Here is a 26,622-nt window from a genome sequence, read left to right as displayed (position 1 = left end):
TAAGTTCCCTCCAAAAAAAAAGCCAAAAGAAGTGGACCACACAGAGAAGTCTTGGAGTGAGTTAGGTTCCCCGAGGAAGGCTGCCTAGGAGGGCAGGGAGAGGGAGTTCATTAGAGGAAGATGACAGTTAGCTTGGGGGATGGGTGACAGGTTGGGGAGAGAGCTCAGAAAAGCATCCAGGGTACTTTATGAGAAAGAACATCTGCCTGCTGCCTGTGAGAAAAAGTCAGTCAGATTACATCACTGTTAGGTCAAGAGACCTTCCTGTCCTCTGCTAGTGCTCCAACCCTGAAGGGTTAGAAAACACATCCAGGGAGCAGAGAGAGACTGGGTAGGAACACACTGCCAGGAGCAGACCTGACTCAGAGCAAGGGAAACTTCACCACTGTTACGTGATACTCAGAGTTTCTGTGAAACAGGACTGTGGATTGAAATTATAAGCACTGCATATCGTACATTAATAATCTCTTCTTCAAGTGTTCAGCTTCAAAATGTTAATCAAATGTTAAAATATTTTGCATTATTTTAGTAAGAAGAAATTATAATACACTACATGCCAGCCACAACCCCAACCAATCTTCTAAAATGTAATTAGATTTAGCTACAATGTAACGAGGCCCATTCATCACATGCCATTCTACGTGGGCATATAATAAATGATCGCCGGGATGGAAACCTTCAGAATGGCGCTTCCAGATCACCTAACAGTCAATAGTGTTGCCAGCAAAGAATTGCAAAGTAGTCTGTGATAGCCCCTCGGAACCAGCACCAGCCAAGACTCAGAGATTTTGCAGGGCTCTGGGCAGTCTGGGAGACCTCTACACAGGACCCCACATTCTACACGCTGTATCTGAGTGTACTGGCACTCTCCTGCAACAGACCTCTTTTAAGCATCACAATGAATGAGGCTGGACAACATGAATAGAGACAGGGATGGCTGTAGACGTCCTCAAAGGGACGCTGTATTTTACGGCATTTAGGTGTAAAAACTCAAGAGAAGGGACTAGCTGCAGAAGCCACTAGACCTCTCCTGGATATTATCGGAAGAGAAGGGCAGAGCTTCGCAGAGTGACTTAGGATGATGCACAGAGTGAAAGACAGAACTGTGGTTTTCTGGGTAAGTCCCGCTTATCCCATGTCCAGTCACACACCGAGTACATGGACAGAGCAAATGTGCTATGAACTAAAATGCAAAGCAGGCTCTCTGTGTTCACAAGGTGCTGACAATCTCACGGTTGTTCAACGCCAAAACTGGACACAGCTCACATGACGGGCAATCATCTGAAAACTGGGATGCTTCCAGTGTATGGTTTCTGTTTGTCTTAACTTCTACTCTGGAGGTGAAGAACACCCAAAGGCCAACTTGGCGCCAAGCTGTGAGGATTATAGGGAAGGATTACTTTAGGAAAGGAATCCTTTTTATGAATTCCTGAGATCTTTATGTGGGCCGATTCTCATGGTCAAAGTATCTCTATGCTGGCAGCTGTAGGGCTGCGGGCAGCTAACTTATCTCTCAGGTCTTCTCAGGTGATACACATCTTCCTCATAGCCCTTGAGCTAGCGTCAGCCTTCTTTCCTGGCTATGTGAACATTCCTCAGGGAGGGATCGTGTGTGGTACTATTCAGAAGTAGCCAAGGACGGTACCTGGTTATTTCCTTCTGCACTTCATAAAGCCCGATAATAGAAAACTACTGCTCTTCTGAAAACAAGATTGGAAATAACAAACTGCCAAATTTTAGGCTTGAAAACATCTGACACAGAAACTGATGCAGGCAAAGAAAAACATGATTATCTTCATAGCTGTACTACAGGTTCTATGTTGAAGGGTATCATTCAAGCTTACATTTTGCTCTATAAAAACCAGGACATATGCCCTGGCTTAGTTAATGTGACTCTGAGATGTGCTCAATGTGAAATAAAATTTCTGTTATAGAATACAACCCCTAAGAGATGCACGATGCTTTAAGGGCTGCTTCTGCTTCTTACTTATTTTTTTTAAATATTTATTTATTATGTATACAATATTCTGCCTACACATATCCCTGCAGGCCAGAAGAGGGCACTAGACCTCATTACAGATGGTTGTGAGTCACCATGGGGCTGCTGGGAATTGAACTCAGGACCTTTGGAAGAGCAGGCAATGCTCTTAACTGCTGAGCCATCTCTCCAGCCCCTCTTACTTATTTTTTTTAGTCAACATATGCTTAGTGGAAAGCTACATGTGATGGCTCATATCCATAATGCCAGTAGTCAGGAGGCGGAGGTAAAGAATCAGAAGTTCAGGGTCATCCTCAGCTACACAGGAAGTACCAGGTGGGATATGTGAGATCCTGTCTCGAAGACAAAGAAAAGGCTCATTGAAGGCAAGCTGGAGAACAGCCTGAAGTCTCTCAGCTTTAGGATTGTAACGGCTCTGGGTGAGTGATTCTGTTCTTGCTAAACTAATCTTCTCAAGTGCATCACATCATCTAAGGCTTTCACCACTTTATACATTTGGGCATGTTTGTGCACATGTGTGACAATATGCTTATCGATACCGGAGAAGCTGGGTGAGTTAGTTCTCCCCTTTCACTATACTGGTTCCAGGGACTGAACCCCAGTTATGAGGCATAGCAGCAGGCGTTTTTATCAGCTGGCCATCTCCAGAAACATCCTGACTTTGACAGGGAATCTGATCCTCAAGTCACAGCCTAGCCAGCCACACCATTCACATTTCTAAAGGATGGCCTTCCTGGAGTCTAGCTTTTTAACTTTCCACGAAAACTAGCAAAGAGAACACAATTCCGGGGAAAAAGCATTATGTCTTACAGTAATTAAAACCCAGGCATACTGTGGTAGAATGATTATAAAGCAGGAAACATATGGTCTCCGTTTTATAGCCCTTGAACACTTTTAGGCATACTCCTCACTTGGAGGAATATTCCAACAATATTCCTCAGCTAGAATGCTTAAAGTTCACCAGAAATAAGTCTCGGATGAAGTCCACATAAAACTACCAAAGGATAGGTTCATATTACATAAATAATCAGATTGCGAAAATCATCTGGCTATTAGAGGTAAAACAGCATCTATGGTGTACATTTACCTCCAACCTCCCATGTGTATAAACTCAGGTGTGAGTCAGTTATACATCCCTTCAAATTTACTATACCCTATGCACAATTACCTTTCGGATCTTTAACTGTGTGCGCCTGCGTGTGGAGGCCGGGGGTTTGCATGAGATGACTTTCTCAATAGCTGTCCACCTTAGTTTTTGCCAGGGTCTCTCACTGAACCTGCAGTTCCCCAATTCAGCTAGACTGGCTGGATAGCAAGTCTGTGACATCCTCCTGTTCCCTGTCCAGCACAGAGCTTCCTGAAGTAGTCCACCGAGCCTGGCTTTTACATGCCTGCCAGGGATCTGAACTCAAGTCCTTATGTTTGCATGACAATCACTTTACCAACCAGCCATCTTCCAGTTCCATCCCCCAATTACCTTATTAGATACATCTTCTGGTTACCATACAAAGGAATGGGTTTCACTGTGACATTTCTACACATACATATTATGATATTCTGTTCTCATTTACTCGTCTATTCCTTCTCTCTTTTTGCTAGTCTCCCACCTTTCCCCCAAATACTTCTCATTCTGCCTTTGAGACATATATATCCATTACTTTCTCTTTGAGGTATGCCTAAAAAGATTAGTTCTTTGTGCAAAGAACTGTTAAGCTCTATTTTCAGAAAACTATAGATTTTTAAGCCTTCTGGAATTCTAATTATCTAAGAAAATTGCTATTCCTGGATTTACTTATGGGGTTACATACTTTACTATGTAAAGTATACACGTTTGCCCACCCTCCTTTAGAATACGAAGAAGAAAGTCTCTGGATAACTGCTATTGCTGAGGATGCCTGGGTGCATGGCAGTGTTTGGAGGAACGGAGGAGTGGCAACCTTCGGGAGCACAGGCCTTCACTCACCTTTGCCATCTGAGCTTGAACTCCACTAGCCTTCAGGGCAGAGACAGCTTTCTGTGCTGCCGCAGGACTGTCGAAGTCAACAAAACCATAACCTGAAATGCAAAAGACACTCTTCTGAAGCTATGACCTCTTGATTATATAAAGTGTACTTGAAGTTGCAATCCGCTCGCGCAATAGGACCGTTCTTTGTTTTTACTGCCTTAATAAGAGAAATACACACTTGTTGCACTCAGTCATTGTAAGCACACGTTTCTGGCCTTGGTTGAATCCTATTCTAGGAATTCATAACCACTTACTGAAGAGAAACAAGACAGGAAATCACGTTATTTTCAAGTTAAGTGTAAGGTCTATAAAATTTTATGTAGGGTCTATAGAATTAATTAGAGCTCGTTGTATCAACAGGGATGTAGCTGCCTTTGAAGGTGGAAAGTAACACGTAGGCTTGCTCACTGATGATGCTAGGAGTGTCAGACCCTGGGAACGTCATCTTGCTTACTGAAGTCTGCCCTCACTGTCAGACGACTGAACATGGCAGAGGTGGGCTGTGCACGTCTGCTTTGCTTTCTACCAAACACAGGCTCGTTTTGTGATAATAAAAAAATGACTTTTTCTGTCCTCACTTTACCAGCCTGATTTATCCTCACCCATGTTTTTCTTATGTGTTAATGTAATCCATGCTCTCATCTAAAAGCAGTTTCTGAGTCAAGCCTTTGTGGGCTTTTCTGTCCTAACCTGCTTTTGACATTACTGGTAAACACTTAAAAGCCTCTGTTTGCTAAATTTTGACAGAAATTGAAATATAAAATAAAAACAATCTTCAACAAATAATGTACCTTATTTTAGAGTTAACATTTTCTTCAACTTAACTTTGGCCAAAATAGAGGGCCCCAAATAAGTCTGTGAAAAAGTCTCATGACCTTCTAAGACCTCTTGGTGTCATGTGTATAGTACTTAAATAAATTCAATCTCTAAAAATTGTATTTAATATAGTGTTTCTCAATTATGTAATTCTCTATGTGTCTCTTCTTTATTAATTCATCTATAGCTATCATATGTGAAAAACCATACACACATATCTATATCTGTATCTATCTATCTATATCCATCTATCTATTTATATCCATCCATCCATCCATCCATCCATCCATCCATCCATCCATCCATCGCAACCACAACAAGTTACTGTAGGCGGCACATTGTCTGGCTCTATTACGAACCAAACTGTTACTTCTCCTATGTCTCAACATTACTTCCCCATCCTGCAAACTCACTCTGGCCTGCATAACTTTATAAACCCACTTTGGATCACCTCCCCACCCCATACTCTATCCCCTACACAGCTGCTGAGGCACAGTCCCAGAGGCTAGCAAGACCAAGAATCTTGGGAAGGGCCATGCCTGACCCAACAGGGTAGTGTCTTCCAAGACCCGCTTGCTAGAAAGGGATCCAGGATACTCTCTGGATTGACCATCAGCACCTTTCCTTTTGTTTGGAAGCCTCGTGAATCTCTCCACTTTGTGGCCACTTTCCAACTGTACAGTTTTGTGTTTAGTAGTGTGAGACTGTCTGCCCTTTCTTTTTACTCCTGTTCTTGCCCAGACCACACAAACACAGGGTAGAATTCTGGGTTCTAGGACGAGGCAGCCACTGGAGAAGAGCACAGAGCAGTACCTGTCAGTCTGGCACTGGAGAGCTCTGCTAAGAGGAGGGGCTCTCCCCAACTCCAGGTCATAGCTTTGCCACATCAGATTCCTCTGGAGTGAGGAAAAAGGGAGGGAGAAGGGTGGACTAAAACCATTTATCCACTGTGATTTCTCTCCTGGTTTGAAGTTCACTTTTGAGATCAGCTTCCTGCTTTGTTCTTCTCCACAAAATCAAAAGATTTGTGTGTTTCTGACTGATCTCCCAAATTATTTATTGATGCTAAATAAGACTAATCTTGGCAACTAAGTGCATGCACTTCCGCATGCATTTGCCTCTCTCTGGCTTAATTCATTTTAAATATTCATTGGGTACCACTCTACATAAAGCACACTCTATTCACTGTCCTAAGGCAAAACTGCCTTCATATGCCATGTTGACTAAACACGGGCTTAGATATTTGCCACAATAGCTCCTTTAAATCTAGGCACTTTGAAGAGGGGCGACTACAATGGGCCACTTCAAGTCCAGATTAAAGGAAAGGACTGGCTTACAAGGGGAGGCCTCACCCTAGGCTTCACTTACGTTCTCTGCCTTTTTCATGGCCCCATCACCAAGCACTACTTGAAGAACTGGGGTCTAATTAATGAGGGGATTTGCCTTTTCTGCCTATTCCTGTCAACCCTCCTTCAATTCCCGGGGTCAGTAGTTAGAGTCAAAGTCAGCTGACTCCATTCTTCCATGTTCCTAGAAATCACATGCCTATTGTTAAGACACTGGATCATTAAAAGTCAGATGCGCAGAGCATCTGCGCCGCCCTGCTCCGGACGCTTCCACGCGCAGCTCAAGGAGCTGGATGAGCTCATCCTAATTGCATGGAAAACTGAAGGTCAGTGCATCAAATTAATGCGGCAGCATATTTCAAAGGGGCGCGTGACCTCCCCTCCCTGGTACAATTTGGTCAGTGAAAATGGTTCCCTCCTCCCTGCCGCCAATACTGTCAACAGGCATTCAGCGGAGAACAAACGGGAGTATTGAAACATGTAATTAAGTACCGCTTAAAACGACTCTATTCTAATTAATAGAGCCAATTTACACAATATGTAATCTTTTCAGTTCTTTGGTACAGTCCAGTGGTCTCCAGTAAGCAGCTCTAATCTCCCCAGGCTCAGGAAAGAAAAGCTATTCTCTAGCCCGACTCCCCCCTTTAGAGGCAGGGGCTAAATGCCAAATTGTATTTTACATGTTAACTCTACTGGCGCCAAAGCCAGGATCCTGGCAAACTGCTAGTTGTGGGGTTTCCAGCCAAAACTCAACTAGGGACAAAACAAACGTAAGCAATATGCTGATATTGTGCAAGACAGAAACCGGGTGACATATGAGGCCTGCTTTTCTTTTTAACACCATGAGGTTAGTTGTGAAACTGAAGATCATTCCTTCGTCTTTCTAAGGCTATGGCCCAGGAAACGACTGCCCACAGAAACATACCTTTGCACTTGTTGGTTGTCTTATCCAAAATTGCCTTCGTGGAGACGATTTTTCCGTATCTAAAACAAAAGGGAACGAGAAGAAGTCATAAGGAACTCCTGTTCATGTCCAAGTTCAAAGATGTTTATTTCAAACATCTGCAAACTTTAAAGTACAAAATGTTCTTTACTAAGGGGCATGCAATGAGAATTCTGAACGTTAAACTAAAAAATGGAGTGGCCAGGATCTGCCTTTGAAGCTCTGCATTAAGTCTGATGTCTAGCTTTGAAGAACAGGTACTCTCCCAACAATCTTTAGGGGAAAAAAATAACTGTACACTCTATACAATTTTTCCCCTCCTTCTGGTAACATTATGTCTGTGGTCAACTACAAAGCCAAATGCAAGGCCACAGATCTATTAAAGTTCGACGACCCACATAGCTTTTATGAAACACAGGCAGCAGAAAAAGCTGCTGTATTTTTCTATTCATTCTGGCTCAGTGAACAGTGCTGTGTGGTCACAGGCTGGGAGACAGTTGTATATATATTATGCTTAACAAACTTAAAAGATAAGGGAAGATAAGATAGGTTTTTTTTTTTATTTCTTTTACCAAAGATTTGTTACTAAGATCACTTTTGAACTCAGTAATAACTAGGGTATTACTATTACGGTGAGAGTGAGCGTGCGTGCGTGTGTGTGTGTGTGTGTGTGTGTGTGTGTGTGAAGGTTGAGATTATGAAACTGAACAGGGGTTAATCACTAACACAACGATTGTGAGCATAAGAAATGTTAAATTCATTAAGGTGTCATAGAAATTGGGGAGAGGAAATGCAGTGACACTTCACGTGCATTTTAATAAATAAAGCAAGGAAAAATGTAGACTGTTCTGATGTAGTTAAATGTAATTCATACACACATGTGGATATTAATTCCCATTCTCTCCTGGTGCAGACTCTGAAGAGGAGCTGCTACCTACGCCTGTTTTCTAACGACTCAGGGAAAAGTTTGAAAAATAGTATTTGCATTGTTTTAAAATCACAGCAAACAAGAGAAATATGCAGGATATACTTCATGAATCTGGGGCCCAAATTTCCTCATACCTACACAGTTAAGTTCCAAACTTCCACTTTCCCGATGGCTAAATTACAATATTTTAAACATGTTCTCTTATGCCTTTCTCATGATTGACTTTTGAGAATTGAAAGATGGAATGGGTTTTTAGTGCTGGGGATGTAGCCGGGTGGCTGAGCACTTGTCTAGCTTGTCACAAATGCACACAGGCACTGGGGAGGGAGAGAAAAAGAACCTCAAGTATCTGAAGTGTGTAGGGCGATCTAAGAAATCTACATCCCTTTTTATACCACTCTGAATATAACTTACTTATACTTGTACATTAAAAGTGGCTGGAATACATTTGTCTGGAAGAAACAAACGGCATGAGTCACCTCTCCTGTCCATTTAACTCTCTTCCTTCCACTCTGTCTAATCACGCAGTCAAATGAGTTCTAATTAGGCATGAAAGGAATCGGATAATTCAAGGTTCCAGTGATAACTACACCTAAGAGGCACAACGAAGCACAAACACCCTCGATTCCCCCGAAGAAGCACCGAGCATTTATAATAACATCAACTTGGATCACCACGTTTACAAAAAATAGATAGAAAGAAGCAGAAATGCCAACACCAAACAAGGACATGAAGGTGACTGCTTAGCAGCTCCTCCACGTCCGAGGTCACAGGCTTCGTGGCTCCCAGCATTCTCCCATCTGCAGTCTTCAATGGAAGCATTTCTTAGATTTTTGTCACCAACTCATTTCCAAAAGCAGGGAACAGTTGGTGTGACTCCAGCTTAGAGTAAGGGGACTGAAGGTCACTCAAGTTACGATACTACGCCTGAGGTCTCAGAGAGAGGGCTTTTTGTTGGCCAAACAGTGGGACATTTAGGAGAAGGTCAGGAGTTGGCACTGTCCCCTCTTCCGCTGCTCTGAACACTTCATGATGGCAAAGACACAGAGATGTAGGGCGACATGAACAGGCCACTCAGGCCACACCACATCCCTGCCCCACTGAACTCTTTCTTCTCTAGTGTTCCTGACACGGGCACTCGCTCTCAGGCCTACACTGTGGGCACTTCTCTTCACCGTGGGAACTGGCCCCACAGGGGTGGCCCACTGGAGCGTCCTTGTCCACATTCCACTTCCTTACCTCCCTCTTTACATTTCACGTTTGATCCTCAACCCTGCCTTTATTTGGATATTTACCCAGAGACGGAGGTTTAATTAACTTTTTATAATGCCAATTCTCTTTCCTGACTTTTTTTTTTAACACATAACTTCTGTGAGTGTTTTTTATGCCTTTGCCTCTTTCTTTCTACTTAAATGTCTTAGTATTTCGTTAAGATAGTATTTAGTTAAAAATCACCTCGTGGGCACCCCTTTCTAAATTCTATTGTCGAAGCATCCCAAACACATACTCCATCTCCTCCCTGTATGTTTATTCAATAATACTTTTTCTCTCCCAATCTTCCACAAGCTCAGGTTACCTGGGCCCGTATCAATGCCGTCATCTCTGAATGAAGACTGTAACCCTGCTGAGCTCTGTCTCTGGGGCTCCTCAAATCCCCCTCTTCCCTGTGCTGTCTAGACTTGTATCAAAAGCACCAGTCCTCTTGCCTCCACCAGTCCTTAAAGAGGACCAGTCTGTGCACAAATTTACCTCCAACACCACTCCAGACACGTCCACCCCATCTGTCCGCTTACCCCAGCTTACCTATCTTGATCCCGAAGGACCTGCCCAAATCTTTTTTCCCAGAAGCCAGCCCTAATTGTCTGATTCACTGAAGAAATAATAGAGGGGATTACACTTACCAAATTCCTGCTTATACTCTTAAAGCTGTGCCAACGTACAATGATGAGGCTACGTGTGGTGTGTTATATACATGTTACATATTTTATTTATCTTCACAATCTGTTATTGCTCCCATTATTGGAAATGGTTAAAAAAAATCACAGTTTGAGTCTAAGATGTTGCCTAAATTTCCAAAGTTCAAAAAATACACAGTATTTAAGTTTTCATTTGCAACAGATTTCTGAAGTTGTTGTAAGAAGCAGTCTGTCCTTCATTAATTCAAGCTATAAAAGAAGACTGGGGTGGGTACAACAGACAGACGGACGGACTTGATAGTCCCTTCCGTTTCGATACTGACACAGATTTCTCTTTTTTCCAAGGGCAGCAGTTTTTGTTGTTTTAACCTGAAACAAATGCATGGCTCGAGCCTGACAAAGAGGAAAGGAACAGAAGAGGCGTTTCTGAAATTTATCAGTTTGCCTTCCCACCACAACTTTAATCAGCTCGCTGGTCAGGACCAAGAGACGGTGATTTCACTGAGAGGTGAAAAGGCTCTACTCCACTCTGCTGGCTTCCTACACACAGGGAGGTGATTATTTGGAGCCACTGAGGGGCGCTAAGAGGTTTCCCTTTCATTAAAGTCTCCACCTTGTCCACTCTGAGCATAATGCGAAATGGTCACTGCTGCCCTGGTAGCTTTACTTCGAGTCAGATTTAATAATGGGAAGGAGATGTTACAGGTAATTAGAACTTATGTAAATCTACTGTCAATCACCAGTGCCCACAAGATTAATAGAGGGTTGCTTACAAGTTTATAAAGTGTCCAAAACTTCCTTTCCATTTGCAGATTAGCTTAATTTGCTTAAAAAAAAATTAAGGGGCTCTTGACTGGTAGAATGTAGAAAATGGAGAACGCACCCAAGAATGCAAGGTGCAGAGCCGGAGAAGCTACTGTGCCTATGTGGGTTCTTTAGGTTTTATCCAGCTTCAAAGTAGCGAGGTTCAGACCACAGCCCTCGCTGCCCTGATTAGGATGCTCTTGACTAAGAGTAGCTAATCCACTCCAGAGGAAGCGCTGGCAGTAAAGGGATAAAGAGTAATTAAGAGACGTGACGACTGCAGGATAATTAGAATTTCAAAGGGAGAGGATAACAAGCAAAAATTCACAGAGACCTACTTGCTCTTGTGGACAAGGCTCAAGAGCTGCTTAGAATGTACTAAACCTTCTTCAGCTTGCATATACCTTTATTCCTTTCTCTCCCATTTCCACTTACGACTAAAAGCAAATATATTTTAGTTTTAATTTTTAAAAAAGTGATCTTCTGTTCCCATAGCTCTTTCCCTTTTAAATTATACCTTTCTTTTTAGTTTATTCTAATCACAAAATCAATACAGACTTCTGGAATTAGAACACAGATATGATGCTGACAAAACTAAAATCACCCAAAGTCCTAGATCTGAATGGCAGTGCACTTCCCTACAGGTTGTAAGCGATGGATGGGCAATCCTGTGCACATACACTCTTTCCCTCCCCACTTGCCATCCCCTTTTCCCAGTTAACATGTGCCAGGGCTTGGAAGAGATGTGTCGACACCAACCACTACCAACAGATGGCGATCTTGGTTGATATGTTATCTCAACACACTGGTCATTTCAAGTTTTTAAGGTACTACTTGGCCCTGTTCATGCTAGATTTGGGGTATACTATGGACACTATTAAAGCTGTAAGAGCAATGAGCATATTAAACAACAGTTACAAGTAATGTGTGCCTATAATGTTAACAAAAAAAGATGCATTACATTTGAGAAAGCCAAATACTGCTCATGAATACAGGAGAATGGCTTTTATGTTTACTTTAAACTCAGGAATGCTCCTTAAGAACAATGAGAGATGAGGTGACGATATAGATAACAGACAGCAAGAAGGACAGGTAGTATGGAGTGAGGATAAACTAAGAAAAATTCAAAACATTGAAGCTGATGACTTAGTGAGTTAAATCGGGGCAGGGCATCAAAGACATTATATTAATACAGCTTTGACATTGTGGCATAGGCTGTTGAGTGATGGACTCATAATTTAATCTTCCCAACAACCGTTTCCTCTTGAGTAGTTGGTATATAACTTTTACTCTGTAAATGCGAAACTTAGGAACAGACTGAGCCCACTGAGGGCTACACAGCTAATAAGTAGCGAAGATCCAGGGCAGGAAGTTTGCTTTGGAGTTTAAAGGCCACGTGTGTTGACAATTACAGAAACGTGGGTCACCAACCACAGATAGATTCAAAGCAATTCCACTTTTGAGTTGCATGCTTTCGATGAGTAAAGGGCAGACTGTTACCACTAATGTCTCTGGGACAGACGCTGATGACATTCAGAAAGAGGTCACGCTGGCCTACCTTGGGATAAAACATCCAATAAAATATATCAGCGAGAGGAAGGACAACTAATCTCAAAGTTTACAAGAAATAATTCATGGATCAATCCCATGGGAGCAAATCTGGGGACTGTCAATCAAATACATTCTTGTTATTTTGGAATTGTTAGGGGGGAAAAAAACTCATATACAAATACAAACTTATTGTACTTGGGAGGTAAAAGTAGATGGATCTCTGAGTTCGAAGGCGGCCTCAATCTTTTACAAATTGAGTCACAGGACAGTCAGGACTACACAGATTTTTGTCTGTTTGTCTCAAAAACAAAACAAAACAACAAGAGGCTGGAGAGATGGCCCAGCGGTTAAGAGCACTGACTGCTCTTCCTGAGGTTCAATTCCCAGCACCCACATGGCAGCTCACAACTGTCTGAAAATCCAGTTCCAGGGGATCAGACACCTTCACACCAACGCACATAAAAAATAAGGTTAAATAAACCATAAAAGTTTTAAAAACAAAACAGAAAAAACCCAAACTTATCTTCATGCTCAGACCTTCCGAGTACACACCTACAGCTAATGCCTGCCCCCTCCCACAACCATAACCTCACTCCTACCCTGACGGGCACAGGATGATGCTGAAAGATGGGAGTTTTCTAGTTCACCCTTTCTGTTACTTTGTTTTGCCAAGGGCCTCTCAGGAAAGGGGGATTTCCTATGATTTGCTTTAGCTCATCAAACTTTGTGCTTGGCCAGAGGAAGGAAAACAGGGTCCAAATGACATCCGTTCAACAGCAAAGTCTGTTAGTAAGCAAGGAGGAGTGATTTGCCCACTGCCCTAAATAAATGAATTGGTTAATATTTTCTCTATTTACAAAGGAAATAGTAGGATTTAAAGATGAGGTCCAAGATGTGAAACTTTTCAATTAGGTAATCAAGTTCAAACAGATTTTCTAAGACTTTATGTTTCATGCCGACAATGTTCATAGTTTTCAGAACCGTGGTCTAGGACATGAAAATATTAAGCATGTATAAAGACATTTCATTTTTTTTTTTAGCCAAACTCCGATAATCACCCCATCTGTGTGTGCTGTATGGTTCCGGGGGTGGTGGTGTATATGCAGCACAGGGACCTGGGTCTTATACAACTGGAGACAAAGCCAGAGTTGCCAGAAGGAAAACACTTGGCAAGAAAAGCAACTGCAGACCTGAAGGTGAGCCGCAACTGAAGCCCTGGTGCGGAAGGCCAGCCGATCACAGGAAAGACTAGCATAGCACCAAAGGAGAGATCAGATCAAGAATGCAACTCACCGGTATTCATAGCATGCCCCAGTGTGACCTTCACCACGCAAGGCCTATGAAAAATGTATAAGGTGCCAGATCAACTAAGAAGGGGACAGCCCTTTGAGGGCTGGGAGGACTTTTCAGGACAAAACCACCTCAGGACTAAAATAAAAACCCAAGATCTTGTCTGCAGAATCCTAAACAAAGAAGGCATAAGTACAGAAGGAATGTCAGGCTCAGCATGCCAGCCTTTGGGGAGCACAGAAATCCAGGAGCAGCCTATGAAGAACCATGAACACAGAACATGTTTCCGGCAAGCCCGTCAGAGAAAAACAGAAATCAAGGACGGGAAGGTCCTGGAGTGGCCTGCCTTCCAGAGAAAGAGAATAGATCTTGGTTGCAGACTTTTCAACTCTAGAATTATACGGCAAAAGAAAGATTTTAGCAAGATTCATGGAAAACTTTATGCCCGAGATTAGCAAGGAGAGCCATGTCTTTAATTCGCTTTGTATGCTTAAAAATTAGTACGGACGACTGATGAGAGCCGGGGGTTTCCAGAGGCCAGCAGAGACTTAAGACAAATGGCTCCTCTGGAGGAGCCTTAAATGTTCAATTAAACTTCTGAGGAAAACAATCCCAGGTGTCTGCTGGGAGAGCCAGGGGCCTGTCATGAATTCAGAAGACAGAGAAGGAGACCCTCAAGTTCATGTTTCTGAACTGGAGAAGTCAGAGATTTCAGCCCAGACCCTGCATGCTGGGATGAATTGCAGAATTCAGTGCATCGTCGTGTGGTCTCAGGGGCAACTAGCCTGGCTGTCTTGCAGCCAGTGAGCTGACGGGAGCCATCACAGAGATTCTGGGACCAATGGCCATGCCACACTTATTCTTCAAGAGGTAACATAGACCACAGACCTACACACCTGTTTCTTCTCAACACCAAAAGATCAATACATCCTATACAGTCAAATGAAATCAGTCATTTTCCATAAACTTTCCTCCATGAAACCAGTACTGATCATAACATATCCAGCTGGAAATAAAAAGTGTATAGAAACACCAAATTATCTTGTTAAAGAACAGTAAAGATGCTCACGGGCAAGGGGGATATTCTGTAAAAAAATGTACAGCCTCTCTTCTAAATAAAAAGCATTATAGAGACTTGGATTTACAGCATGGAATTATGGCTGCATTTTAAAGCAAATTCTATCACAATTTGCAACCAAGCTCAAGCAGCTTCTCAAGAGCACACAGCACACCAATGCTCACATACATCCCGACACTATTTACATAAATCACTATTCCGCAGCTCTCTTCAGTTACAGACGCTTGGACCCAAATTACTGTTCCCAAATACTGTATTAGAGAGATGTACTATATGCTGGAAATAGAACCAAGGATGGTTTCTTTTTTTTTATTGATTTTATTGAGTTATATATTTTTCTCCCCTCCCCTCCCTTCCTCTCCCCTCCTCTTCTGCCCTCTCTCAGGACCCCTATGCTCCCAATTTACTCAAGAGATCGTGTCTTTTTCTACTTCCCATATAGATCAGATCCATGTATGTCTCTCTTAGGGTCCTCACTATTGTCTAGGTTCTCTGGGATTGTGAATTGTAGGCCAGTTTTCTTTGCTTTATGTCTAAAAGCCACTTACGAGTGAGTACATATGATATTTGTCTTTCTGGGTTTGGGTTACTTCACTAAATATATATTTTCCAGATCTATCCATTTATCCACAAATTTCAAGATGTCATCATTTTTTTCTGATGTGTAGTACTCCACTATGTAAATGTACCACATTTTCCTTTTCCATTCTTCAGTCGAGGGGCATTTAGGTTGTTTCCATGTTCTGGCTATGACAAACAATGCTGCTCGAACATAGTTGAGCACATGTCATTGTGGTATGATTGAGCATCCTTTTGATATATACCCAAAAGTGGTATTGCTGGATCTTGAGGTAGGTTGTTTCCTAATTTTCTGAGAAATCGCCATACTGATATCCAAAGGAACTGTACCAGTTTTCACTACCACCAGCAATGGAGGGGTGTTCCCTTTACCCAAAAACCTCTCCAGCATAAGTTGTCATCAGTGTTTTTGATCTTGGCCATTTTTACAGGAGTAAGATGGAATCTCAGAGTTGTTTTGATTTGCATTTCTCTGATGGCTAAGGATGTTGAGCATTTCCTTAAGTGTCTTTCAGCCATTTTAGACTCATCTGGGGGTGCATTTAGGTCTGCACCCCAATTTTTATTGGATTATTTGTTCTTTTGATGACCAATTTCTTGAGTTCTTTTTTTTTTTAAATTTATTTATTTATTAAGGATTTCTGCCTCCTCCCCGCCACCACCTCCCATTTCCCTCCCCCTCCCCCGATCAAGTCCCTCTCCCTCATCAGCTCTAAGAGCAATCAGGGTTCCCTGACCTGTGGGAAGTCCAAGGACTGCCCACCTCCATCCAGGTTTAGTAAGGTGAGCATCCAAACTGCCTAGGCTCCCCCAAAGCCAGTACGTGCAGTTGGATCAAAAACCCATTGCCATTGTTCTTGAGTTCTCAGTAGTCCTCATTGTCCGCTATGTTCAGCAAATCCGGTTTTATCCCATGCTTTTTCAGACCCAGGCCAGCTGGCCTTGGTGAATTCCTGATAGAACATCCCTATTGTCTCAGTGTGTGGGTGCACCCCTCTCGGTCCTGAGTTCCTTGCTCGTGCTCCCTCTCCTTCTGCTCCTGATTTGGACCTTGAGATTTCTGTTCGGTGCTCCAATGTGGGTCTCTTTCTCTGTCTCCTTTCATCGCCTGATGAAGGTTAATATTCAGGAGGATGCCTATATGTTTGTCTTTGGCCAAGGATGGTTTCTAAGTGTATGTCATGCAACTGATCTCAAAGTCTCATATACTGATTAATATGCAAGCCATAAAGCAAAGACAACTTGACTCTAGAAGGTAATCTTTTATCTGTGGATTGATATACCCATCATGATTATTTTTTTAAACTGTTTTCTTCTCCCACTAAAATCTATAATGTATTTCTTCTGCTGCCTTGATAGTCTCACCTTATATAGTAATTTACTATAAGGAAAACTTGGTTATAACAGACAGAAGGCCTCAAGTTCTAATACAGCCAATGACCAGCTCTGGGACATTCTTGGTATCCTCCTCTATAGAAAAGCCAACAATAGCTACCACACAGAAGACTGAGTTTGGTCCATAACGGCTTTTTCTCCACCCTCCTCTCCAAATAAGGAACCAATGACAACAACCTAGAGTACTTTCTTACCAAAATATTAATGTGACCTTATATTGCAATATGTTGAGAAAGAACAGACCCGCCATTTTTGTTACTTTTAAAGCAGTTTTCTTTGCATATTACACATAAGTACTCAATATATGTTGGTTGAATACATAAAACATAAACAGGCAATATAATTTTTTTCCCAATGAAAGTGTGCTTGGTACCAAAGAGAAGTGTGTGTGTGCGTGAAGGAATTGACAAAGACAGAAGAGAACTCCTATATGTTGTCTTGGAAAATAGATATGGGTGGAATTTTATCCGAATTTAGCTTATAGGATCATAGGAATAAAAGCAATTTAGGAGTTTAACATGAAATAAAAAATTAGTAACAAAAAGAAAATTACAGAGCTGGGGCCTGGGAGAAGCTCTAATACGATGTACTTAAAAAAAATAAAGCAAAGTTGAAAATCTTAAGAGACATAGACACACACACAGACAGACAGACGCATGCACGCAACCAGTCAGAGGCTACAGAAACTGGATGTTCACAACTCCAGCACTGAAAGCCATAAATGACCACTTCATTCAAAGCAGGGAAGAAGGACAGAGGCCTAAGGCAAGCATGTTTTCTGAAACCCTCAGAACAGAATGCAAATTACTTCAACGTAACTGACTCTGCCACAAGACAAAAGCATTGGAGTCAAACTGGACGTTTCTTGGACTTACACTCAAGTTGGCTGTGATACAAAATGGGGCATCAGTATATTGATTACCAAGTACGCTTCATCCTTTGTGAGGACAGCAATGCTCCACTGGCCCGCAGTCCAGTGGCGCCAGGCTGAGAAGAGACTGAAGAGGGAAACAGCATCTACCTTCCTTATTTCACTTCTTACAAATGTGGAGAGACTACAGTATAAACCCATCACGGTGAAGGGCACACTTGGTCTACATAAGGGTACGCCAGCCAGCAGCCTGACATCTTTAAATTTACTCAGCTCAAAAGGTCACTTGTGACAACAGTTGCAGCTCCAAGAGCAGAGCTGAAGGAGAGGGATAAATAAGGCTCCCATATTGATTACCACAGGTTTGTCCCCGAACCACACTGTCCTTAGATGCTGCAGATAAAGATGAGCCAGCATTTCAAAGACACAGGAGTGGAGATGCGAGGGCTCTGAAGCTTGCACCGTAAGAAAGGCAGAGAGAAATTAGCTTTGTATGAAAGAACAGCCACAACCTAAATGAAGGTGCTAGGCTCATACTCTCTGTACCTCAGATTCACGGCATTTTCCCGTAGGTGTTTTGGTTGTACGTGGCAAGGGATGGGGCTATATGTAACAACAATTTGGTAAATGTTATCTACTGTTTGACCCCAGTCATAAGAATTTCCCCAGTCTTGGTGGTTTTGCAGAATGTTGTGCAACAGGACAGGTAAGCATGGGCTGTAAAATGCAAGATTCTTTGAAAGAACAAAGAACTCCCGAGATGCTAGACCATAAGGAGCTGGGGAAGTGAAAAACTGACCGAAAGCCAAGTTCTGAAAAACTAGAGAGACTTGGGAAAACATCAAGCACCAGTATGTGGCTGTTTCCTCTAAATGGGAATACTCCCTCCTGGAGGGAGGATGCAGCCTCTAAGACTCAAAGCTAAGGAAACTCAGCACTCACAAGGCCACCCCACAATGCAGTACAGGCAGTACTTGGAAGTGAGGCCACGCCATAGCGGGTCTGCCTGTAAATTGTTCAGGAGCACCAGGAGCAACTTGCAATGTTTTGTTTCGTCAGCCATACTGGGGTGAAATCTTTGATGATGCTTCTTCTGTAAATGACCTCAGTAAACCTAGTGGTTCCTCGGTGTGTCATCTGTGCCCTCTCTTGGGTAGAAAAGCATGTGCTCGTGTCTCCCTGGAAAACTCACACAACCAGTGGACTCCTTAACAGCCCAGCCATGTGCACAGGATGCTGGCTCTACTCAGGAAGTGGTGAGAAAGATGGGGATGCTTTATTTGCACCAAATACACAGAAATTATGTGCTCGCGAGTCACGTGATGAGACCAGGAAAGGTGAAATTTGGCGGAGAAGCGGCTAACTCATGGAACCAGTGTTTGGTTAACATGGAGCAAAGCCTCTAAGTGACATCCTCAAAGGCCTGGTCCTCAGCCAGCATGTCTAAAAAAAAATGAGAACAGAAAAAACAAAAACTATGCCCTACACATCAGGTGACTGGTGGCATATTCTCATATGTATAGATGTCCCAGAGCTAGATGGGAGGGGAAGATGTCAGAATACTCCAAAATCTCTAACAAACCAGAATTAATACTATGCTAATACTGACACAGTAACACTCAATAGAGAGGAATAATTCATCCACAAGTTCTGAAGTGGCAAAAATCAACCGACAAACCCTTGGCTTATGCACATGAACAACCCTGGGTTTTCGATAGGGATATGTCGTATTCTCTAAATAGCTACAACTTAGGCTGCACGGACTCTGATTATAAAAGCTATTGAATTGTAACTGTTATAGAATGAAGCTGCTACCAAAAGCTATGTCAAAGTCCTAAGTCCTCTGCATGTTATCTTTTGAAACAGGGTCCTCTTTGCAGATGTAATCAAGACAAGATATGCTCCCCTCCCGGGGGCTGTAGTCAAGGAAGACTGATACCCCTTTTTAGAGGAAAACCAACGCATAAAAAAGGCAGAGGCGGCTAAGCAATGATGCAGGTCGCGGAGGGCAGGATGCTGTTCAGGCTAGCAGCACTAAGAACTGTCAATCACCATATGTCACAGCTAGGAAAAGACAAGAGAGGCCTCTCCTGGGCATGGCCTCTCCTGGCAAATCAAGCACAGACTTCTACCTTCCAGAACTGGAGGATGATGGACATTTGTTGTTTTAAGCTCCTCAGTGTGTGGCACCTGGTTATGGCAGCCAAACAGAAAAAAAAAATATAGCTTTAGCCTAAGTGTGTATGTCTTTATAGGTCTTTGAACCCGTTCTGCTCAATCTTCATTTTCTGCTCCGTAACACAATACCTCACGTGGTAAATGCACTGTCATTCTGTGGGACTCAACAGCACTTCCCCAGAGCAAGCCTCTCCTGACCTTTGCAGAATGAGCTAGACGCTGCCTCTGCATTGTGCCCACGAAAGCCCATCACAACAGTGCCCTGGAGCAGCATCCTCAACCATACCACGCTCCCTGCGTGGCTCTATCCTAACCAGGCTTGCAACCTTGGACAATTTGTTTACCACTTTGAGCATGGGGCTTCAGCATGGTATCTGATAAATAATGAACATTCGATATTAAGAAGGAGAAGAGTGGAGAAGCAGTACTTAGAGCCTGTTCTGACTGAGTACACTTCACGTCTGAACATAATTATTCTGAATGCTTCCGAGAACCTGGTTGCGGGTGGAAAGTGAAATGTCCCATATAGGCTCTGAACTGGAAGGTTTGGACCCCGGTTGATAGTGATGCTATGGGAGGTTGAAGAACCTTCAGGAAGCAAAGCCCCTCTGGAGGAAGTGAGTCATTAGGGTGGGCCTTTAAGTTTTATAGTCTGGCCTACTACATGTCTACTCTCGGCTTCCTGGTCTACCCAGCCAGGAGCAAGCAGCCTCATGCTCTGGCCCCTGCAGTTTGAGAGCTGTTCTGTTACTACCATGCCTTTCTCCACGGTGACCTGCATTCTCACAGGGTGAGCGACAGCAACAAGGAGGGTGATATATTCATCTTACAAGCACTTGCAAAAGGGTAAACACCATGTATGAAGCTCTAGAGCCTTATCTAGAGCAAGCCACAGATGCAGGCCTCCTGGGCACTGACCTGGGAGAGGAGACTATGGGGAAGAGAGGCCATTTTCCATGGGAAACAATGGGGAGTCTGCTTGAAGTGTTTCTAGGGTGGGCCAGGTGACTGCCTGGTGGAGGGTGGAGAGTACACAGTCCTTTACAAACTGACCCTTAAGAGGGGTTCCATGGTCACCAGTGATAACCCAAAAAGTAAGTGCAAAGAAGTTTCCCGACAGCCAAATTTATTCTGTGATTCTGACCTTTCTTGAAAGTTCTCACAGACCTCAGTTTGTTCTAACATTACATAAAACTTCAAGTCTACCTGAGGCTAACCATTTTTGTTTGCCTTACTAACACATAAATTTTTTTTTTTAAAAAAAATCTGGACATATTCTGTGTTGGGGAGCAAGAGTCGAGTTTTCCTGCTCTGAGAGTGGAGCTAGATAGATCAACAGAATTGATGTCAATAACAAGGGTTACTTGTATAGATGACTGAGTGAAAAATGCAGGCTCAATAATTCCCTTTAGAAATCACCCTTGACAGGATTGACTTTGTGTAAATTTCACCTTCAAATCAAAACGAAAATAGAGCTCAATAAAATTCTATAAAATTGTCTATGAACCGAGCAGGCCACAAACAAAAGAATTCACATGTGAACATCAAGACAGCAGCAAGAAGGCTTGCCGTGTTCCTGTCGCTCCAGACGAGGCTGCTGTGGGCACTTATCAGCAATGGTGTCTCCTTGCACTTCCTGTCACCACCCTGCTGAGGCAGCAGGGCAGCCTGCTCCTGAGCTTCCTCCTTCCTTGGCTGCTTTGTTTAGACTGCATGCTTGAAAAAGGTGAAGGAAAGAGACCAGCAGGATGGCTCAGTGGGCAGAGCACTGCCCCGCAACCTAATGAATGGGGTTTGATCCCTGGAACCCACAGAAGGCGAACAGTAGAGAACCGGCCCTCACAAAGGTGTCTTCTGACTAGTGTCATGGAGTGTGCTAGCATAAACACACACGTGCACACATACACACGCATATGCAAGAATAAAAACTAGAATTAAAGAAACTGAATGAAAGTAAAATGTGTACCAACATGAGGGAAGTGTTTCATGGACCCTGAGAAGGCCCCTTAGACTCTGGGGGAGAAATGACTAGTTTTCAAAAGCGAGCAAAAACACCAGTGCTGTCGGAAAATCTGAAAGCATGACATCAACGAGTGCAGCTGAGAGTGTCCCCACACAACACTGCATGCACATGCAAATAAGCAAACAGTTCTTTCAGTAAAACCTACTTTGTCCTTTAAAGTTCAAGTGCACCATCTCCGGAGGGAGGTAGCTACAGTACCACTCAGATGGAGGTGAATATATGTTTGCAGACCCAGGCCAAGGTGCTGCTGGATAATGATGTAAATGGGAGGAAAATATGGTGTGCTTTATACATATACTGGTATATAGATATACCATATATATGGTATACCATAAATATGTATACTTTATACATATATTGTATATCATATACAAATATCGATAAGACTTTCTTTTCGAAAGTGTGTGTGTGTGTATGTGTGCACACATGTTTATGTGTGTGTGGATAAGTATGCAGTGGAGGACAGAGGACAACTCGGGTATCCTTTTATCCTTTTCAGGAACGTCATATATGTCCTTTGAGAACTGGCCTTGAATGCACCAATTAGGCTAGACTTGCTGACTAGTGAGCTCCAGGGCTCCTCCTGTCTCTATCTTCCCAGCACTGGATGACAAGCATATACCGTTACACCCTGGCATTTCCACATGGATTCTGGGGATCAAATTCAGGGCAAGTGCTTTAGCAACTGAACAGAAAACGTTGCTGTGGGCACCTAGCACCCCCGAGCCACCTCCCTAGTCCCAGGTGGGCTTTCTTTCAGCTTGAATTAAAAAGGGATATGACAAGAATATTTCTCTTCTGCCCATTTGAAAAAAATACTAATTACACATAAATTCCATTCTGATCCTGATATTACAACCCCTCTCTTATGAGGAATACGGTACCTGTCTTAGAACTGGAGTAGAATACAAGATAAAATCCCAAACAAAAATCAAGTACCTCTCTAACTCTTCAACGGTTAGGAGCTCAGCTTATCAAAATGCTGTTTTCTTTTACCTGACCAGGTCCACCAGGCCAGCCTGAGACCTTTCAACAGGCCTGTTCCAAACTGCATTCAGAAAGAAGGCGATAATTGCCCCCTTAATACCCAGACTTATACTGGGTCATTAATCACCTGCCCCAAGTTCTCTAGGTTTCCTCTTAAAATGCCTTAGGCTGCAGATCAGTGCCTAGGCCTGACTCTCATCCCTCCCTAACCCTAGATTTCATCACAGAGGCAGCAGGACAGAAAGGCATGGGGAGTGGACAAGACCAGACACTTTCAGGTTCATTAAATCAAAGAGTGAAATTTCCTTCTAGTCAAGAGACCCTAATCCACCAAAGAGTAGGAAACAACCGCGAGAGGAATTCAGAAGGCAGTGAGTGAGTGACAAGTCAGTCTTTTGAAAACCAACAGGCACTTCAGAGAGATGAAGCTGCAGTACTTTCCCATTGGAACACGAGATAAAGACGAGATGCAGGACGATTTGCTGAGAAGACATCAAATGTATAACCATGTGTCCTGTCCCAAGATGCCCTATGCCCATTCGTCCACTTGACGATGACACCATGACGAGTTTGCAAACTCAATTCTAGGAATGTTTTTGTTTATAATGAGGACATTCATCTACAGTACTAGAGAGTTCCAATGGTGCAACATTCCATAAGGAGATTTCGTATTATGTATTTAGGACCACAACAAAACATCAAGTGAACGAACAGACAATGGGGGATCTGTAATTGTGCTAAGTTTATAATGAACGTGTGGGCATGTAGAGTAAGAGTCAGGAAGAGGCTCTGCCAAGCACTTCTGGGATGAACTCTGAGACATCTGTAACAGCCGATTCTGGGAGGGATTCCACATGGAATCCTGTCTGGACCGTTGGCAGCCAGCAAAGCAGGTTCTGGTGCTAGTCCTGGCTCTGGAGCAAGCAGAGTAATGCCCAGGGAAACACACCAACACACAGAATCTTTCCAGAAAAGAAAAAGCAGGTACTGGCGCTAGTTCTGGTTCCAGAAGAAGCAGAATAATACCCAGCCAGGGAAATGTACCAACACACAGAATCTTTTCAGCAAAGCAGGTACTGGTACTAGTCCTGGTTCCGGAGCAAGCAGAATAATATCCAGGGAAATGCACCAACAAACTGAATCTTTCCACTTCCCCTCAGCACAAACAAGTCAGGTGAGAAATCACATTACTCTGTAAGTCCTCCATAGAAAGAATGGGTTCACGTCCAGCTCCTTCTGCAGTTTACTTCGCAGCCAAACTTGAGTGACAGACAATGTGTGTTAAGGAAACAACTAAAACAGAACAGGCCATGACTAGAATCAAGGTGGGATCGTGCCACAAAAAGCACCCACCAAGGAAATCATGTAACACAACCCTGTCCTTCCAGGGTACGGAAGCTGACATTTATACAAAAACAAGTAGAGTCTTGAAGAGATTGTGGGGGAAACCACCTCCTTAATAGTCTTTGAGTAAAACAAGGAATCCTGTTTAATATATACCTAAGATTTATATTGAAATGGAGGGGGGAAAGCAGCTTTATTTATCCCATAAAAGGAGGCTAAATTCCTTTAGCTTACCACGTAACAAGAGCAAAATGACGAGGATTAACAACCATGCCACCCAATCTCCATGGAAGAAAGGGGAAGTAGCCTTACGTTCTGAGAAGAATGATGTGTACTTATTGGCGCAGCAAAGACACAATTACTCCAGGCCCAATGGTTATCTGACTGAAATGATCTACTGCTTAAAAAGGCAAAAAAGAGAATGTGTAAGCTTTTTTTTTTTTTTTTGGATGGGGGAAGTATTTCGTTAAGTGTAGTCTAGTATGAAAGTAACGAAGCATCTTTTGAAAATGCAGACGTTTGATGATTCCCAGCTCCGTCAAATTCTCCTCAGGAGGAGGGAAGCACCAAAACAGAGGTTGGGAGCCTTCAAGCTGTCCACTGGCCGAGTGGCTGCTGTTGTCACGGTGACACAGCCAACCCAGAGAGGACAATTATAGGAGACAACAAGCTCCAAGGTGGCATTCAGGTGGCTGTATGAGAAGAATGCTGGGATGCTTGAGACCACAGCAACCACCAGTTTCTCGGTATAAACTCCCCCATGCTCCTCCTAGACACAAGGGAAAGCTGAAGTGAGCTCAGCCTCCTTCTGTGTGCGCATCTCAACCTCAGAAAGCACAGGGCGGAGTTTTTGGACACTCCTAGCTAACTGGATACGCAATCCTGATGTAACTATATCCCAAGTAGCCGTGCCAATTAAAAACTTCCCAGTTGAGATGGACTCTTTCCCTTAGGATCATCATTATGTATTTCTAAAGCTACATGAGATGTGGTTTCTAGGTCATATCTACGGATTGGTTCCCACAAGATTCACCCTGCTAGGATTCTATGCATTTTACGTTATTATTTCTTATGTTTTTGTGGCTGACAAAGAGGACAGCCATTCATTAGAAGTATAACGTGGAATAATTACCGGGTCTGATGTATTTTTGCAATGACCACAAGTGAATTTAACCTCTATCCAATCAGGGTTAAGACAAGCTCCACTCTTCCATTATTTTACACTGGGCAGGTCCTGCTAGTATAAAATTTAGTTGTATTTTCTTTTGAAACAGAGACAATGTACTACTTAGCCAACTGGCAAAGATGTATTAACTACAAAAAAGAAAAAAAAGTTTTAAAGCAGAAGACAATTGCAAAATGGCCATATGATTCTACCAGAAGCCACTGCCAACATACAGCAGAAGCTTTACATCATTTATAACATACACCTAAGAAAACCATTGCAAATATGCACCAGCGACTGCAGCAAAGACTGCAGGGAAAAGTTGTAAGGGATCTATATACATCATGGAATAGCCTGTGAGTGAGAAAACCACGTTGCTGGTGACACCGTATGTCCTTGTTTCTATGAGGGAACACTCAACACTAAGAAACAAACAAAAAAACAATTAAGCAAGCAATAAAACCCAAAAACTCTCTTAGATTCAGTGATACACTATGTGAAGAAACCATACATATCCCTCCCACAAACCTAGATCACTGTTTTCCACAAAAACAGAACCACATATATGTAACCCATATATATAATTTAAAATTTTCTAGTATCCACATTAAAAATAAAAAATACATATAAATTAATTTTAATAACTGTTTCCTTTACCCAATAGACCCCAAATATCCTCATTCCAACTTGTAATGACTATAAAAAGGCAGCGAGTAGGACAACATTTCCCACAAGCCCTTGAGATCTCTTACCAAGGCATGTCTACTTGGACCAGCCACACTAAAGCGTCACCTGTGGGTGCTGGCTGCTGTCGCCTGTCCAGACCCAGATGTTTTGGGGGCTAGTGTCTCTTTCCTGGTTTAACAACGTTCCTTGCTGTGGCAGACAGCAGCCTGGCATCATTCCTGTTCACAGTCAAAGTGAGTTCACTGCTATCTTACGCTGATGGCAGTTGCTTTAAGTGGGCACAAATCATTAACACAATCTGACTTCTACACTTGCTCAGCTTGTTGTTAATGCTGGGTGTAAGGGTGATAACCACTCACCTTCTGGGACTGATCTTTGAGACCCTCTGAATAGCAGTATCTGCCTGGAAAGTCCTAGCTGCGTTTCCTTTCCGCTTGCTGGGCAAGGTTCTGTATTTACTCTCCCTGTTCAGGATGCATCTTGTGGATAGTCAAGCACTCCCTAGTTCTTCCTTGGTCATTCCCAATGCCCAGGGCTTCAGTCGAAGGCTAAAGTTTACAACTTTTCCATATAATCTTCGCCACAATCACTCTGTACATGAATAGCATGTACAATATATGATATGAGATCCCATGTTAGAATGGTAGATAGCCCACATTTCTGGGCTATGGGATGGCTCCATTGACAGAGGTGCCTGCCTGCCCCTAGACCTGATGA

The 26,622-nt window shown here is 42.9% G+C and overlaps 1 protein-coding gene across 9 annotated transcripts in view; it reads right to left on the bottom strand.

Annotated features, from left to right (window-relative positions):
* Rbms1 (RNA binding motif single stranded interacting protein 1) overlaps positions 1-26,622 on the bottom strand; it is a 220,235-nt gene that overhangs the window by 37,010 nt on the left and 156,603 nt on the right. For all 9 annotated transcript variants that reach the window (XM_075985069.1, XM_075985070.1, XM_075985063.1 and 6 more), the window contains exons 3-4: positions 7,092-7,150; positions 3,963-4,054 (exon numbers count right to left, since the gene is read on the bottom strand). In XM_075985069.1, coding sequence (XP_075841184.1) covers positions 3,963-4,054; positions 7,092-7,150 — 151 coding nt within the window. The remainder of the gene's footprint in view (positions 1-3,962; positions 4,055-7,091; positions 7,151-26,622) is intronic.

Source organism: Microtus pennsylvanicus, chromosome 9 (assembly GCF_037038515.1).
Source record: "Microtus pennsylvanicus isolate mMicPen1 chromosome 9, mMicPen1.hap1, whole genome shotgun sequence".
Taxonomy (NCBI): domain Eukaryota; kingdom Metazoa; phylum Chordata; class Mammalia; order Rodentia; family Cricetidae; genus Microtus; species Microtus pennsylvanicus.
The sequence above is the reverse complement of the archived record's forward strand: the minus strand, read 5'-3'. Positions and strand labels throughout refer to the sequence as shown.